This window comes from Eptatretus burgeri, chromosome 5, assembly GCF_056783735.1.
Source record: "Eptatretus burgeri isolate ZD-2024b chromosome 5, Ebu_testis_v1, whole genome shotgun sequence".
NCBI lineage: Eukaryota > Metazoa > Chordata > Myxini > Myxiniformes > Myxinidae > Eptatretus > Eptatretus burgeri.
In genome coordinates, this window is record NC_140965.1 from 22,450,618 (window position 1) to 22,468,015 (window position 17,398).

Below are 17,398 nucleotides of genomic sequence, written 5' to 3' on the forward strand. Positions count from 1 at the left end.
TTGAGGTTTGACGTTTGTTCAAATAGTTGTCATGTAAAAAGCAGACCAGTTATAATATTTCAGTTAGACCTTAATCTCTGTGGAAAGATTGTTAGAGTTTGGGAAATTTCTGGCAACTTCCCGATATAGAACTGTCTATCAATTATGAGTAGTTTGTCGTGTAAGGGATTATCACAATGTTCTTGCGATTCATAACAACACTATATAAAGCTCAATTTGTGTTTGTTTGTTTGTTTGTTTGTTTGTTTGTTTATTTATGCTTCAAAAACAACTGAACCAAATCCAAGCAATTTTTGCTTGCTGCCTAAGGGTACCCCAAGTATGGTTTCTGTCTGGGTAGCATTTCTGGGGGAGGGGGTTCAAGGTGTGGGGAAGACCTCAATTCTCTGTAAATGTGTATCATATCATGCCACACGGTGGTGTCCGGCATTACAAATCATCATCTTCTTGTATAAAGAAAGTTTAAACGTCTAGACATTATGCGTTACGGTGATTATGAAATCTGAGTGAGAATAATTCAACATTTTCAAAATTTTTATTTCACTCATTTTAAACGGAGATTCAAACCAAAGCATCCAACACTGAGCTTCGCAGCAAAGTGGAAGTGATTTTTGCTCATTCCATATGTACTGATTCAAGCAGCAAGGGTGGTTGACAAAAGGTGATGTTAGCTGACATGCAAGCAGATGGAAGATGACTTCAGGCAAGTGATAGCGTGAATAGAGCAGAATGTTTGTGAAGAACAACATGCTGTATTTTCATTAAATTTGTCGCCAAAGCGACAGGTACTTTTGCTGGTGTATATATAAATGATAAAGTGGAGTGAAAAAGGGTTAGGGGAGAAGAAAAGCCAGTCATCAGTTGCTTTTTTGCATATAGCATCATGCCGGTCTTCTTCGTGTTAGTCCGGCAGATACGTGAAATATTTGGGGGAATTGTGCCTTTGATGATACAAGCAGGAACTTTGGCACACTGTTAGATCATGCCCTAAGGAAGATATTTAGCTATAGGGCCATCGCAGAATTGTCCTGTGGCCAAAATGGCGGCCATTTTCCAAAATGGCCACCACCGGTTGTTATTTTGCCAGTTTCTCAGGTTCTAGACCAGCTAGGATATTGATTGTGGTGGCTCATCGTACATTTCCAAGGATGAGGAATGCAGTGGTACTATTTATAACATGCTAGCAACTACCAAACTACATATATCTAGCATTCAGGGAATTAAATAATCGTAAAAGCATCAAATATTAGCGGAGTTATGCACATTTTCCGGAATTTCAGAATCAGCCCATGAGTTGTGTGCTGACCTCATAATTATGTTTTTGTGTATTCATATATTTTGCTGCATATTCACACAACATCAAAATAACGTCACAATGATAATTAATCTATGTTGTTAGTACAGCTTTTGTATACTTGTGTACACCTAGTAACAATGCCTAATCTGCATATATATCTGTATGCTTTCACTTGACCTGGACTGTGACTGTGGTGGCAGCCAACATATTGTTGCGGGCCGGAGGTCCGGTGGCGAGAACGACTGTTAGGTGGGGAAAGTTACGTCGATTCCCAACAGACTCTCCGGAATTGTAGGCCGTCGCTCCGGATAACTCCGTGAGCCGGCGGGTCGCTGAACCGACCGTGGACGCCAATATCTCAACCGCGTAACATAGGGTCTTTTTGTCTGGAACCAATTTACCTAATTAACTACGCAATTTCGACTACCGGGATTCCACGCCCTCGGCATGTCTTGCCCGAACCGGATCACTCTACCGACTACCAGCTGCCAACGACCTTACCGGCTCGGATGCAGTCGAGTGGGCCTGCCAAGACCGTACCGGCTACAATGAACCGATTACCGGGAACAAAGACCCGGCTAAACTCAGATCCGAACCATGCTGGGACCAATGCAAGAAAGGAAGGAAACAAACTGGGAACATTTCTGCAATTGTTCTATTCACAAATAAAAAAGGCACAGGGCAAGACTTATCATGGATATGCAAGCAAGAATTTACAATGACGGAAAACACTTAACAGTTTTACTTATAAGACGGGCCCACACACTCAGACGAATTATTGATAGATCCCCACAGCCAGAGAGGGAGAGACGAGCTGGGGTCGCGGTTCGGTGGGGTACCTGCACGTTGTAGGGACGGGGTGTTCCGTGGTGCGGCACCTGTTAATGGTCGTGCGGCTCGGTCCACGGCCGCACGTGTGGAGACCGTGTCTGCGAAGGAGCCCGGGTCAAGTAGAGCGGAGTCCGAGGCAGGGATCAGGGCCCAATGCTCTCCGCTCTCAGGGTTGCTTCACGAACTCCAAGCCTTTTACTGCAAGCACTGTATGAACTCCACGACTCTCTCACGGCAACGCTCCTCGCAACCAGCACTCCTCGCAACCCTCCGAACTCCAGCGCAACCCTCCAAACTCCAGCGCAACCCAACAACCACGACGACGAACAACCCCCCCAAGAACTCTCGAGACTCCTCTCCACAGAACTCCTCTCCACTGAACCCTCTCAGAACCCCCAAATAACTCTCCACTGAGGATGGCGTCGTTACTTTTATGGACCTCCCCGAACGGGGCGGGGGCTTGGTGGAACAGACGTCACTGTCTGCCCGATTGGACGGGGCTCCCATGGGTCCGCCCTTTCTGGGCGGGGTTCGGCCATGCCGGGGAAAACCCCGCCCCCACTCCACGCGTGCCCATACTCATCAAAAAGAAGTTACAAAGTTTGTGGAAGCCGAGAAGGAACTGCCAGAGATTCTGCCTCGGACAGCGAGTAGCCGGTTAGGCGAGTGAAGCGCTTGTTCAATGGTGCTGTCGGTTTGTTTGTGGATGGTCTTAGATGGTTTGTTGGATGGTATTGGATTGTTTGTTGGATGGTCCGTTGGATGTAATAACCTACCTAAAAGAACATCGCAATGCACACCTTTGATTCTCCCACTAGACAAAAGGAAGGGACCTGTCTCACATGTATTTAGCGGAATAACTGACTCTTGGGACATCTGTGTGTTGAATGCTTATGGTTTCCAGATCCGTAACAATATTTTCCTGGAGATTTCAGCTTATGGTAGAGTGGTGGTTGTATAACTAGTACATACTGTTCTCATATTATAACTAGTAGATACTGTTCTAAAGTTGCATAGTGCATAGGGACAATGGCCAAACTATACAAGCTAGTGGACCCTGATGAGCCTAGCTCATCAGCTAAACAGTGCCTGACCACAGACTGGAACAAATGTGTTCTGTGTCAGGAAGACACAGATGAGATGCTGACATGTCCATATAATTCAGCACGTGGCACAGATGGGGCAGGATGCAGGACCAAAGCTGGGCATCTTGTAGCATTCGACAAGATCAGTTGCCTGCCAAGAACACTAAAACTGTCACAACTGGATGAGGGTGAGGGCATCGAGGCAGCATTCCGTGTTCACAAAGCCAAATGGCATGACTCCTGCAGACTGCAGTATAACAAAACAAAACTTCAGAGGGCTGAAAAGAGGAAAACACACCACGATGATGACCCAGAAACCCACAAGTTCACTCGTCAGAGCATTGAACATGAAACTCATTCAACAGAGACATGCTTCTTCTGTGGCAAATCTGCAGCAAGAGATGCTTTGCGTAATGCATCAACATTCGAACCTGACATTCGTGTGAGGCAGTGTGCCCTCAAAATACAGGACAATCACCTCCTGTCCAAACTCAGTGTTGGAGATCTCATTGCCCAAGAGGCTAAGTACCATGCTCAGTGTCTTGCCTCTGTACAATAAAGCGAGGGACACAAAGGCACAAGAATCTAATGTAGACACTGTTAACCATGGAATTGCATTCGCTGGACTTGTTGCCTATATTGAGGAAGTGCACATGGACAATATGGTTGCACCAGCTAACAGACTTGGTGAATCTGTACAGTACCAGGCTGGAACAACTGGGGACACATGTGACGGGGCGTGTACACTCCACTAAACTCAAGAACAGAAGACTGGGTTACTTCCCGGACATGGACGCTCACAAGCAAGGTCGTGATGTGGTGCTCGTGTGCAATGAGGATGTTGGTGCTGAATTAGGGAAAGCATGTGAGCACGATGCTGACAATGATGCAGTTCATCAAGCCAGAGCTTTGATCATGTGGCCTTTGATGACATCACTAGAGCCTTCTGTGCCTTGGCTGCCACCCCAGACACCATAGACAACTGGATGGAGTCTCTGGAGTGATTTGTGGTATTGCTCTATGACCGCACTAGCAGCCTGGAATCAGTCAATCAGGCACGCAATCAGCTGTTCACCCAGAAAGGTAGAGACATTGAAGGACTCCCTCCAACACAAGCAGCACTGATTCAGCACACAAAGAGGGCTGCCTACCAAGCTGGTCACTGCTGGGGGCAGATGATGGTTGCAGTCCCAGAACTCCCATCCCCAGGTGACTGGGGGTGGAAGGACACAGGTGGATGGGAAGTTCACTGGACCACACTGCCAGAAGCGACCCAGGCCTGTCGAGAACTCATACGCTGTGGATGCAAAAAAGGGATGCAGAGGACAGTGCAAATGTGTCAAGGCAGCACTTTAGTGCACTGCCCTTTGCCACTGTGGTGGACTGTGTTCTTGAAACTAACATTACATTTCATTGAAAACCTGTAATATTACCATGGAAGGCCTTACCTGGTTACTAATGGAAGGACTGTCGTAGACTTGTCCTCACCACTAACATGTCAAACAACAATGGGACATGCACTATTGATTGCAAGATACAGCATAATCTCATGAACTGTGTGCTCATTTAAATATACTACCAAATATTATAAAGGAAACATTGCGAAGACTGCATTGTACTCTCATGAATATGTTACAGTTTCAAAACATGTACCAATATTAAATGCGTTTATAATTTTACTATTTATTTCCCTGAAAGCTAGATATATGTAGTTAGGGAGTTGTTAGAGTAGTTATAGCATGTTGTAAATAGTACCACTGCATTCCTCATCCTTGAAAATGTACGATTAGCCACCAGAATCAATATCTGAGGTAGTCTAGAACCTGAGCTACTGGTAAAATAACAACCAGTGGTGGCCATTTTGGAAAATGGCCGCCACTTTAGCCACAGGACAATTCTGCGATGGCCCTATAGCTAAATATCTTCCTTAGGGCATGCTCTAACAGTGTGCCAAAGCTCATGCTTGTATCATCAAAGGCACAATCCATTCCCATATCTGCCGGACTATGTGTCGCTTGTGCTTTACCTGTTAATTAAACGCAAGTTTGGACTACTACTTCCTGCTGGTTAAACAGTTTAGTCCGGCTGTACATCGATCGATTGAAGAACTTTGGGTTATTTCAACATCTGCCTTTCTCTGCCCTGTTACTGTAACCATTGTATGCTTTGTGAAGTTGCATACATTGTTGACTTATTTTCGAATGACATTATTTCCAACAGAAATCCATTGATGACGCAACATGGAATGCCCATATCCTTGTGAGTACATGCTTCTACTTTTTCGTTTGCCAACATATATAGGTTTTTCTTCAGAAGTTCGTCGAGCTCAATCTCGTGTGTTATGCATGGAAATAGTTGTGGAGAGTACATGATTCTGAGATCTCAAGCTCAACGTGGGCCGTGCTGAATTGCCGTGACCCAAACAATGGAAATTCCTTCAAAAGTTTGCCTAACATATTGCTCATTCATTTCCACCCATCTCTGTGCCGTTTGATTGGAGTTTTATTGAAATGAAATAAACCCTTTGCCAATTTTTCCAAACTAAACATGTGTGAGAACATAATTTCCCTGTGTGGCAGGTAGGAAAGTTGAGACAGTTCAGTGCACAGCTCCAAGAGATTAAATTGACAGCATACATTTAGAGGAAAAATGTAATCTTTTTTTTTTCGTTGTTGTTGCTGTATTAAGTTTAAAATATACCACATGAACAAACCAGATTTATTAACAATAATTTCCTGTTGAGTTGGCTGAGTGATGTACCTGAGAAACTTTTCTTGATTACCTGAAACCATAAAGGCACACATTCACTCCTTCAATCATCCTTACGAGCAGAAGCCCATGGTTAAAATACCACATTGTAAAAAAGATTAAAAAAAAGGAAGCCTTTTATTCTGATGCTGGTTGAAAGAGATCAAAAAATGGGAGGTTATACATTTGATAATGGCAAAGAAAGTTTTTTCAGAAACAATCGAGGAAGCAGTTTGTTGCCAAAACATCAGCAGGGTGTAATTCTTCCTAATTGAAAAAAAATTATAATTTTTCTATAGGTTTGGATTAATTTTTTAGCAGATTTACTTACTAATTTTTTCTCTCCCCGAGGAGCACTTGAGTGTTTCAGAGTGGGACACAGACAGACGAGACAGCATTAGCATATACAGTTTCCATAGAAAGTCTACACCCCCTTTCAAAATTTTCACCTTTTGTTGTGTTACAGCCTGGAATTAAATTGCATTAAATAAGACTTTTTCCACCTTTATTTACAGATCGTAACCCACAACCTCCAAGTGAAAAACAATGTCTACAAATTTCAGAAAATTAATTAAAAATACAAAACTAGAATGTGTTGGTTGGATAAGTGTCCACCCCCCCCCCCCCCACCGAGTTAATACTTGGTGGAAGAACCTCTGACAGCAATTACAGCTGTGAATCTGTTGGGATAGGTCTCTACCAACTTTGCACACCTTGATTGGGCAATATTTGCCCATCTTTCTTGACAAAACTGTTCAAGCTCAGTCAAGTTGCGTGGGGAGCGTTGATGGACAGCAATCTTCAAGTCATGCCACAGATTTTTGAGTGGATTTAGGTCGGGGCTCTGACTGGGCCACTCAAGGACGTTTAGCCTTTTGTTTCTTAGCCACTCCAGTATAGCTTTAGCTGTGTGCTTCGGGTCGTTGTCATGCTGAAAGGTGAACTTCCGTCCCAATTTCAAATTTCCTGCAGAGAGCAGCAGGTTTTCTTCTGGGATTTTTCTGTATTTTGCTCCATCCATTTTCCATTATATCCTGCCAAGTGCCCCAGTCCCTGCTGATGAGAAACATCCCCATAACATGATGCTGCCACCACAATGCTTCACAGTCTGGATGGTGTTCATTGAATGATGTACTGTGTTGGGTTTTCACCAAACGTTAATTTTGCAATTTAGGCCAAAAAGTTCCATCTTGGTTTTGTCAGATCACAAAACTTTTTGCCACATGGCTTCAGAATCTCCAGAGTGGTTTTTTTGCAAACCTCAAACGGGACTCGAGGTGGGCTTTTTTGAGTAATGGCTTCCTACTTGTCACTCTACTGTACAGGTTAGACTTGTGGAGTGCTTGGAATATTGTCACATGCACACTGTGACCAGTCTTTGCCATAAAGACGTTTTGTTACCACAACTCTTTCAAAGTTGCCATTGGCCTCTCAGTGGCCTCTCTGATCAGTCATCCTTGTTTGGTCATCCAGTTTGGAAGGATGGCCTGATCGAGGCAGGAGCTTGTTTGTACCATACGCCTTCCACTTCTTAGTGATTGTGTTGACTGTGTTGCAAGGGTTAAAGTAAATCGGTATATCGGCTTAGTTACAAGACTCGTTATTTCTTTAAATTATCAGATTTCACTCCAGATTTTGACACTTCATTGTTCTGGACGATATCTGGTCCTGAAAGCCAAAATAATATTTCGATAATATACTTTAATTAGTCCGTGAGAGTAGATCATGGACAATTGCATCATATGCCATTCCAGGCTCCTAATTTGAAAACTATAGCACTTGCAAAAGCGATGAAAACAGCGATTTATAGTTATGATGAGCAGGCGTTTGATAATGAGTGAGGAAAGTGGATAAAAAAACAAACTTAATCACTGGGAAATCATTGCGGCCTGTTCAAAGTCGAGGCATGGTTGAGCAGACCAAAAAACATAGCGGTTTCAGACCCCAGTGAGGTTAGAATCACCTTGAGACCCCAGAAAGCGAGGACCACCTGATGAAGGATATAATTAAATAAGGCTGTTAATTATCTTCAAAAGGGGTGTTTTAATTAACCTAAACACACAATTTTCAGTCATCCACTTCCTTGGAGTTTTCTTAGTATGCATGCAAAGTTTTAGGCTGCTTGGTTTTATGTTTTGGAGTTGTGGACGCACGCATGCACACGCGCACACGCACACACTCACACACACACACACACACACACACACACACACACACACACACACACACACACACACACACGCGCACACGCACACACTCACACACACACACACACACACACACACACACACACACACACACACACACACACACACACACACACACACACACACACACACTTATTAGTATATGCTCCACCAGTCAAAAGTTTTAGAACACCCCCATTTTTCAGTTTTTTACTGAAATTTAAGCAGTTCAAGTCCAGTGAATAACCTGAAATGGTACAAAGATAAGCGGTAAACAGCCACAGGTTAAAAAACAAAGTTTAGATTGCCAAAAACTGAAAAGTAATGTAAATTTCAGAGTTGTTAAAAAAGGCCCTTTTCAGGGAACAAGTAATGGGTTAGCAACTGCAGCTGTTCTGCAGCAATGGAAGTAAATTAAGCCTTGAAAGTTGATGCAAACAATTCCTACAGGTGTCCCAACTTTTGTTGATTAGTTTCAAACCCTCTGTCTGTATAAAAGCAGTGTTGGAACAGACTGTGTTGCTACATCGTCTGAAGCATTATTTGGACAATATTGCACTGCAGGAAGTAGTATATTGCTATCATAATGGCGAGAAAAAGACGATTAACAAAGGAAGACAGACAGACCATTTTCAACCCTGAAAAGTGTAGGTCTTTCCTTTGGAGAAATTGCAAAGAAGCCAATGTCACAGATGCCAACCCTCCCGATTTCATCGGGAGGCTTCCGAAAATTCACCCAAACTCCCGCCCTTACGATCACTATCCTTATCCTCCCGAAATTTTGATATTTTTGCACTGTTCACTAATCAGAATGTACTAGTATGAGAATTGAATGAAAAGCATCGTCTGCTACGTATAGCATGTGGTAACTCCATAACGTTCGCTGCTACCAAATTGTACGTAAAAAATTGCAAATTCAAATGAGGAGCAGCGAAACATTGGGTCTGGATCTCGCTTATGCGATCATGCACTGAGATTTAGTGCATGCGGTATGTGTGCAATACAGTGCATGCGGTATGTATGCACAGTGTATATGCATGCGATACGCTCACTGCATGCAGCTGGGCCCCGTACCAGCCCGGCGGTCGCGACCACCGTGCGGTGTTTAACAGCCGCTAGAGTTCTACGAGTCGCGCTGCAGCTGTGGAACATCGACTTCGAAGTTACCGATGCTTCAAGCCCTCGATGTTGATTACGAAATGGTAGAAAAGAAGCTTACAAAGACCAAGAAATGGTCTCAGAAGTACAAGACCGAATACAGTCTCCAATACCCGTGTATTCGAAAGTCTGAAAGAGGAATTCATCATGCGTATTGTACAGTATGCAGCGTTGATATTTCAGTTGAGCACGGAGGTCGCGATGATATTCGGAATCGGAAGCACCTTGGAAGCAAACGGCACACAGACATTGCAAAGGAGAGATCTTCGAGCACGAGTACCGGTACACTTCTGAATTATTTCACCAAAAAGGGACAAGCGAGGAAGAGGATGTTACCCGGCGGAACTTCTCTTTAGTGGATTTATTGTGGAACATAACTTGCCCATATCAGTCTCAGATCATGCTGGACCTCTATTTCAAAAGATGTTTCCAGATTCAAAAGTTGCTTCAAAGTATGGATGTGCAAGAACAAAAACTTCAGCAATAATTGGTGAGTTGTCAAATGTTACTGCTTCATCTATTGCCGATATTGCTAGACTAGCTCCATTTAGCCTAGCTACAGACGGTAGCAATGACAGTGGTGAGGCCCAGCTATATCCTGTCCTGATTTCATACTATGACAACAGTGCTGGGATTGTGAAGCAAGGTTTGCTAAGTTTGCCTGCGTGCAAACAAGATTCCACTGGAGAAAACATTTTCAAACTGCTTGATCATGAGTTCAGTGACAGGAAAATTCCGTGGGGAAATTGTGTTTCCTTTTGTGCTGATAATGCCTCTGTCATGGTGGGCAAGCACAAAGGAGTCGCTGCTTATATCCACAAACAAAATCCAGAGTGCTACATCATGGGATGCCCTTGCCATATGATGCACAATACGGCCAAGAAGGCGGCTCAGGCCTTACCCATTGAATTAGATGACTTTCTCATCGATATTTACTACTACTTGGACAAAAGTAGTAAACGCGTCAAAGGAGTGAAAGCACTGCAAGAACTCTGTGATGCCCCGACACACAAGATTCTGAAGCATGTCGCAACAAGGTGGCTGTCCCTTGGTCAGTGCCTAGACAGGCTGATTGAACAGTGGGAGCCACTTCGCCTCTTCTTCAAAGAAGAAGTACGAAGAAAAATGCAACCAACTGTAGCCAAGACTCTAACAACGAGCAAGAAGGACGGCACTGTATCTACTGCCAGTACTGGCACTGCAGGATCAAGCACTAGTGGAGCAGCAATCACCACTACCACTGCAGTATCTGCTGCGAAGAAGACAGCAGGGACAGCACCAAAACCAATGCTGAGAGCAGGTAGCATCACCGGCCCTTCATCACGTTCATCTACAAAGCAGATCCCTTCAGAGTCGAGAAAGACTGTGATAGTCCCATCTACAGGCAAAGAAGGACCCAAGTTAAGTTCTGCTTTTGCCAAATCACTTTATAGAAGCTCAGCAAAACCTTCGATCCAGAGGTCTTCTTCCTTGGCTGCACCTACCTCAAGCTCTCTCCTCAAACGTAAAATTGGATCTGGTACTACGAGTCTGACCTCTTCTGCTGGCAGTAAACGCAAGTGTGATCGCCCTGCGGCTAAGTGTACTACGAGTTCTACAACTAAAAGCGCATCTTCCTCAAACACTGTGCAGGAATCTAGAGAAAAACGTGTCAACAGGATGTTCTTGTCTACACAAACAAAACTCTATTGTTTCTTCCTTCGATATGCTAACAAGCTTTTTGAGAAGGGGAATCTTCTGCTCCAAAGAGACGAACCCTGTATTCATCTCCTGCACGGAGAATTGAATGGTCTTCTGAAAGATATCTTCGTACGGTTTGAAACCATCGGTGTCATCGGTTGCTCTGGTAAATGTACCCTTCTCTGACAGAAATCATCAGAAGAATGATGAGGACCTCATGATTGGGAACGATGCCAAACTGTATATAAGGGAACAAAGGAGTCTCAAGAAATCCACCTTCACTCTGAGTGAGTCAGACATCAAGGTTTCTTCAGTGCAGTTCGCTCATATTATGTGAAAGCCTGCAATTACATCTTCAAAACCTGGCCGCTAGATGATGAATTAGCCAAGCATGCTCAGGTGCTGGATGTTAAGCTACACCAAGAAGTGGGGTTTGACTGTGTGGAGTTTTTCATCAAGAAATTCCCCTGTCTGTTCAGTGGCGGTGATAGTGACATAGACAGTCTTGAGAGTGAATTCGCTCACTACCAGGCAGACGCCTCCATAGCTACAATTGCTACTGAGACAGTGAGAGTGGATGAGCAGTGGCATCGGATTTCACAGCTCACAGATCCCTGCACTGGTGCCAAGAAGTATCCTAATTTGAGCAAAGTGATGAAGGGAATCTTGGTCATTCCTCATTCGAACGCATCATGTGAGCGGGCACTCAGTCTTGTACGGAAGAATCATACTGAATTTCGTCCCAATTTGAGTGTCAAAACCCTGGAAGCTCTCTTAATTGAAAAACTAGCTCATAGCACCCCTTGCTACCAGAGAATACAGCAAAGACATAATCAGAAGGGCTAAAAGAGCCACACAGCTGTCACTCAGCAAAGCTGCCATGGAAAAAGCAAGCAGCAGTAGTACCAGCCAGTAAGGTAAGAAAAATATTGCTTCTTTTGTGCTTTTTGTTAATCTTTGATTGTCCCCTAACTTACTAATATTAACATACATGTAACATTAAAAAGTGCAAATTTTCCCCTTTTTTTGTTCAAAAAGTGGGAATTCTTAACATGTTAAATGCTCCAAAATAGGGCTCAGAGGGCACTAGAGAGCGTCTAGAACCCCAGAGCTTCCAGGGCCCGAAGGCGGGCCCTGGACCCTGCCGCAAGGGTCGAGCGCTCCGCGCTCGAGATGTGCGCTTCGCGCACATTATTTGTTGTCGGTTGCAAATCCTCCCTAATTCTGATTTCCAAAAGTTGGCATCTCTGCAATGTGTCCATGAGTACAGTTTCCTACACCTTCAAAAGGCACTTGGAAACTGGAGGAAACTGACAGGAAGAGGTCTGGCAGACCCAAAGCCACAACACAATCAGAAGACAAGTTTCTGAGTCAACAGCTTGTGTGATAGGTGTCTCACAGGACAGCAGCCTCAAGCACAGCTTAACACTGGTCAAAGTAAGGAAGTCTCATTTTCAACTGTGAAGAGAAGACTTCGAGCTGCAGGTTTGACAGGTCGAGTGGCATTAAGAAAGCCATTGCAAAGATGGCAAAATAAGAAAAAGGGGCTTGCCTGGGCCATGAAGCACCGCCAATGGACTACTGAAAACTGTAAGAAGGTCTTATGGACCGATGAATCAAAATTTGTAATCTTCGGTTCATCACGCAGGGTTTTTGTGCCGTTGAGTAGGCGAAAGGATGGTTCCTCAGTGTGTGACACCAACTGTCAAACATGGAGGAGAAAGCGTGATGATCTGGGACTCTTTTGCTGGATCCAGAGTCGGCGACTTGCACAGAGGTCAACACCCTGAACGCTGCACCAAAAGGTCTACCACAGCATTTTTCAGCACCATGCAATACCCTCTGGTCTATGCCTAGTTGGTCAGGGGTTCATCCTACAGCAAGATAACGACCCAAAACATACCTCCAAGCTATGTCAGCATTACTTTAGAAGAAAAGAACAAGACTGTAGGCTTAAAATCATGGAATAGCCAGCACAGTCTCCAGAGTTAAACCCCATCGAGCTGGTTTGGGATGAACTGGACAGAAGGGTGAAAGCAAAGCAACCTACAAGTGCAACACATTTATGGGAACTTCTGCAACAGTGTTGGGAAGAACTTTCCAAACAATATTTGATTTCTATTGTTGAAAGAATGCCACCAGTATGTTCGGCTGTTATATCTGCAAAAGGTGGCTACTTTGATGAGTCCAAAATTTAGATTAAATTTTGTTCAACAAAACAATTCCATGATTTCCTTTTTTATCTGCAATTGTTTATTTGTTCTATGCTTTAATTTCAGAGTACATTGAAACATTAAACCGCTCAAATTTCAGTAAAAACTAGAAAATGGGTGTGTTCAAAAACTTCTGACCGGTAGAGTATATATTGTTGCAGTTCTGGGAACCGTATCCCTCCAACGCAATGGCATCCATCATGCTGTGGTCCCCAGACAGTTTTCATTAATATACGTACAGATAGTCCCTTCCCACTTGTCTAATGGGACAAACGGGACAAATGTGTTGTGTGAATCTTAGTTAGGTCTGATTACATCTCTGACTTCATTCCTACTCTTCTTTTTCTCTTATTCCTGAAATAAATTCAAGCAGGCACTGCACTCGGACAGCCACCTGTAAAAACTGTGGCCGCACCTTCACTCTGCAGGACGCACGCAGCGCGTTCTTTTCAACCCATTTCTGAGTAATAATTATATCTGTCTTCTTTTTCATTCTGAATCTCTATCTAATAATTATGTCTATTCTCTTTTCCATCCAATCTTTTCCCTCAATTCCTGACACAGATCACGGCTGGCACCGTGCACACCATCGCTTTTGATAAATGACTGCATGCTCAATGGCGGCGGACCCACGCGCAGCCCCGGGCTAATTTATTATCGTACATAGAGCAGGGCACGAATGGCACACATCTTGTTTGGGTCTACGCATGGGTTTACCATAGCATCTTGACGTCGGTCTTCGCTGACCACCGTGGCCGCGGGTGTCTTCCTCGGACGGCGGACGTCTTCTTGCCTCTCCGCCCAGCGAGGCTGTTGCCAGGCAGAGGCGTGCTGTACGGCTCGGGCCGCATGGTGTGCGGACAGGCAGCGCATTGACCGGCGCTGACCACTGGTCGCCGGGGCATGGCTCGGGAGTTCGGTGCAGGGCAATTCATGTCATGGTGTTCGGAGCGAGGCGATTCCGCAGCTTCGAATCCACTCGCTGCTGGCTCCACCCCTCTTCACCGACCTGCCGCTGACTCTACCCATTCACCCACCCACCTGCTGCGGCCAATCTGCCCACTTGCTTCGGACTCCACCTTTCTCCACCCACTGGCTTCTGACTCCACCCAAAGTCCTTCCTTCATGCTTGTCAGTCGCGCGCCATTCTCTGGATCGACGCTAACCTGTACAAAGTGCCACGAAATGGGAGATGACCTGCCAGCTGTCAGGGAGGTATTTCCCAGCGAAGCATCCCCCCACAACGTGCTGGTTGGTGCGGTCAGTCAATCGTGCAAGGTATTGAGAGACCGTTAGCCTCATCTCCTCTCCTTTTTCTTCTCCTTCACTCTTTTTCATTGGTGTGTGTGTATGTGTGTGTGTGTGTGTGTGTGTGTGTGTGTGTGTGTGTGTGTGTGTGTGTGTGTGTGTGTGTGTGTGTGTGTACGCGCGTGTCATGGTGCCTGTCCTCGCTTAAGTTAAGAGTGTAGAATAATTATATTGGGATAACTCTGCTCTGTGTCTGATTTTGTAAGTTGCTTGTATTATTGTCACACCTTTAACATTTCTTCTTATCTTTGCTTACATACAACATAAACTCAATTATTTATGCCACATATCTTTCTTCTCCTGCCTGTTAATAAATTATTAGGAGAAATGTTCCCAGCTCGTTTTTATATTTTCGTTCATTGATCCAGCATGGTCCGTATTCTAACCTCCCCGGGACTTACTTTCCAATGATCCGTTCTTTTTAGCCAGCACGTCCTTGGCAGTGTCGCTCGGCTGCATCTGATCTGGTAAGGTGATCCGGTTCGGACAAGGCGTACCGAGGGCATGTTCCCCAGTAATTAGCTCACGTGATTAATTAGGTAACCCGGTTAACCCATAGACTGAGGAACCTAGGTCACGTGGTTGAGTCATTGGCATTCATGGTCGGTTATCGACCTGCTGTGTCACGGAGTTATCTGTGTGCGACAGCCTGCGATTCCGGGGAGTCTGGTGGGAGCCCGAGATAGCTTCCCCCTTGTGGTCTTCTCACCCGACCCATGGCCCGCAATAATAAACAGGGTGAGTCAAAAGTAGCACCCGATTTCTGTTTTTTCGGCTCTCAAATTCTTTCTGGGAAGTCATGTTGTTAATAATTGTCTTGCAGATTATTAATTTACGTAATTTATTTATTTTAGATTTTGTTTTGCAGGTTAATGCTGCGAGTTTGGAAAGTTACTGAATTTGCACCAAATTGAACCATGAATTACCTTTCAATGAATCAACGCATTGCAGCCGTGAAACATTACCACAAATGTAATGAACAACCAATGATGGCGGCACGTTGTTTGGCACAGGAATACGATATTAACCCACCTCGGGGAAGAAACATATGATTGATTGTCGAGAAATTTGAAGTAACGGTCGGTAGTCACTGCAAGGAAGTCCGGTCGTCCGAAAACGGTAACGAATGTCGCTAAGGCTGAAGAAGCCATCAGAAGACTGGAGCAAAGTCCACAATAGTCAACTAGCCGTTTATCTGCAGAGTTGGAAGTGAGCCAATCAAGTGTTATCCATATCCTTCACCAGAAAAAATGGAAACCTTACATACCACACTTACTGCATGCCCTTTATGATGGAGATGATGACCACCATCTTCAATTTTGCGAAGAGTTCTTAGCTAAACTTCACGAAGAGGACACAATACTAGACAACATCTGGTGGTCAGATGAGGCAAGTTTTAAGTTTAATGGCACAATTAACAGACACAATTGTGTCTCCTGGGCTGCGAATAACCCAAGAGTGACAGTTGAGAAGGAGGTAAATTTACCTAGAGTGACAGTTTGGGCAGCCATATCTCCATTAGGGATAATTATTGAACCCTTTTTCTTTGAGGGATCTGTCACTGCAGAAATTTACCTGGATATGCTGCAAACCTTCTTTTGGCCCAGGGTACAAGATCAGGACTGTTATTTCCAGCATGTTGGAGCTCCACCTCATTATGGACGTTATGTTCGTCAGTGGCTTGATGAAAACTTTCCCAGAAAGTGGACCGGCGCGGTCCGATCGAGTGGTCGGCACGCTCCCCAGACCTTACACCTCCAGATTTCTTTCTTTGGGGGCTCATGAAAGACCTTGTTTATAGTGAAAAGTCTCGTACCATTCAGGAATTGAAGGCTCAAATCACTGCAAAGTTTGAGGAAATTGATATCGAACTCTGCAGACGTGTGTGCCGCTCTGTGCCTGCTCAGCTGCAATTGTGCATCGATCACGAGGGAGGGCACTTTCAACATTGCAAGTAAAACAGCTTGGTACAGTTCCGTAATAATCTTTTCTTGAATAAATGGTTCGATAAACATGTCATTCATTTATTTCTACCTTCTTGTACACTGTAATACAAATGGCAAACAAACAATCAACTGACAGAAATCGGGCGCTACTTCTGACTCACCCTGTATATATGTATATATATATCTATATATATATATATATATATATATATATATATATATATATATATATATGTATATATATATATATATATATATATATATATATATATATATATATATTGTCGCGGATTCGCGCTCGCCGGCGTGCTGACGGCCACGTAACTCGAATCGCGGCACGTCGCCCACCGGACGGACAATCCAGTCGTGACCCTCTCGGACTAACGCCGGGAACCAGTCACGGGTGGACCTTTCGGTCTCACCGCGATCGAGCCAATCGGCCCCCGCGTGGGATAGGGTTGCTCGCCAAATTCGACCGACCTAAGTACCCACACGGAGGGTAGACCGGGCGATCGCACCTCGCCGCAGGTCGACTTCGGACACGGGCCACTTAAGCGACCCGTTCCGTACTATCGGGATAACCGAGCGGTGTTATCGTCGGCCTCGACGGTTCGATTAATTATCGGGCGTATTCAGCCCACTACCAACCCCTACGTGAAGCAAGATGAGGATTCAATGAAAGAAATGACGAAGCGAAGCGGGAAAACAGTTCAACATAAAGCACATTTATTCGCGATGAACGGAAAGCACACATATACAATTCCACCAAAAGCACATAGAAAAGAAGACAAAAAGCAAATGCGACAATGCAGATCTAATACCGACTACGCGAGCACACGGCAACACTTATACAATTTTACTTCACAGACGGCGCCGACAACACACATTCCCAAAGCAAAAGAAAAGAGAACCACCCTCCAGGATGAGGGGGTAGGCGGGCCTGGGG

General features: G+C 44.6%; 1 protein-coding gene across 5 annotated transcripts in view; it reads left to right on the top strand.

Moving 5' to 3' along the window:
• EXD3 (exonuclease 3'-5' domain containing 3) overlaps window positions 1-17,398 on the top strand; it is a 182,462-nt gene that overhangs the window by 62,478 nt on the left and 102,586 nt on the right. For 4 of the 5 annotated variants that reach the window (XM_085881039.1, XM_085881040.1, XM_085881041.1 and 1 more), the window contains one exon: window positions 5,434-5,472. In XM_085881039.1, the coding sequence (XP_085737165.1) occupies window positions 5,434-5,472 (39 nt within the window). Of the gene's footprint in view, window positions 1-5,433; window positions 5,473-13,873; window positions 14,477-17,398 lie in introns of those variants that run through there. The other variant, XM_085881044.1, reaches the window with a different exon arrangement.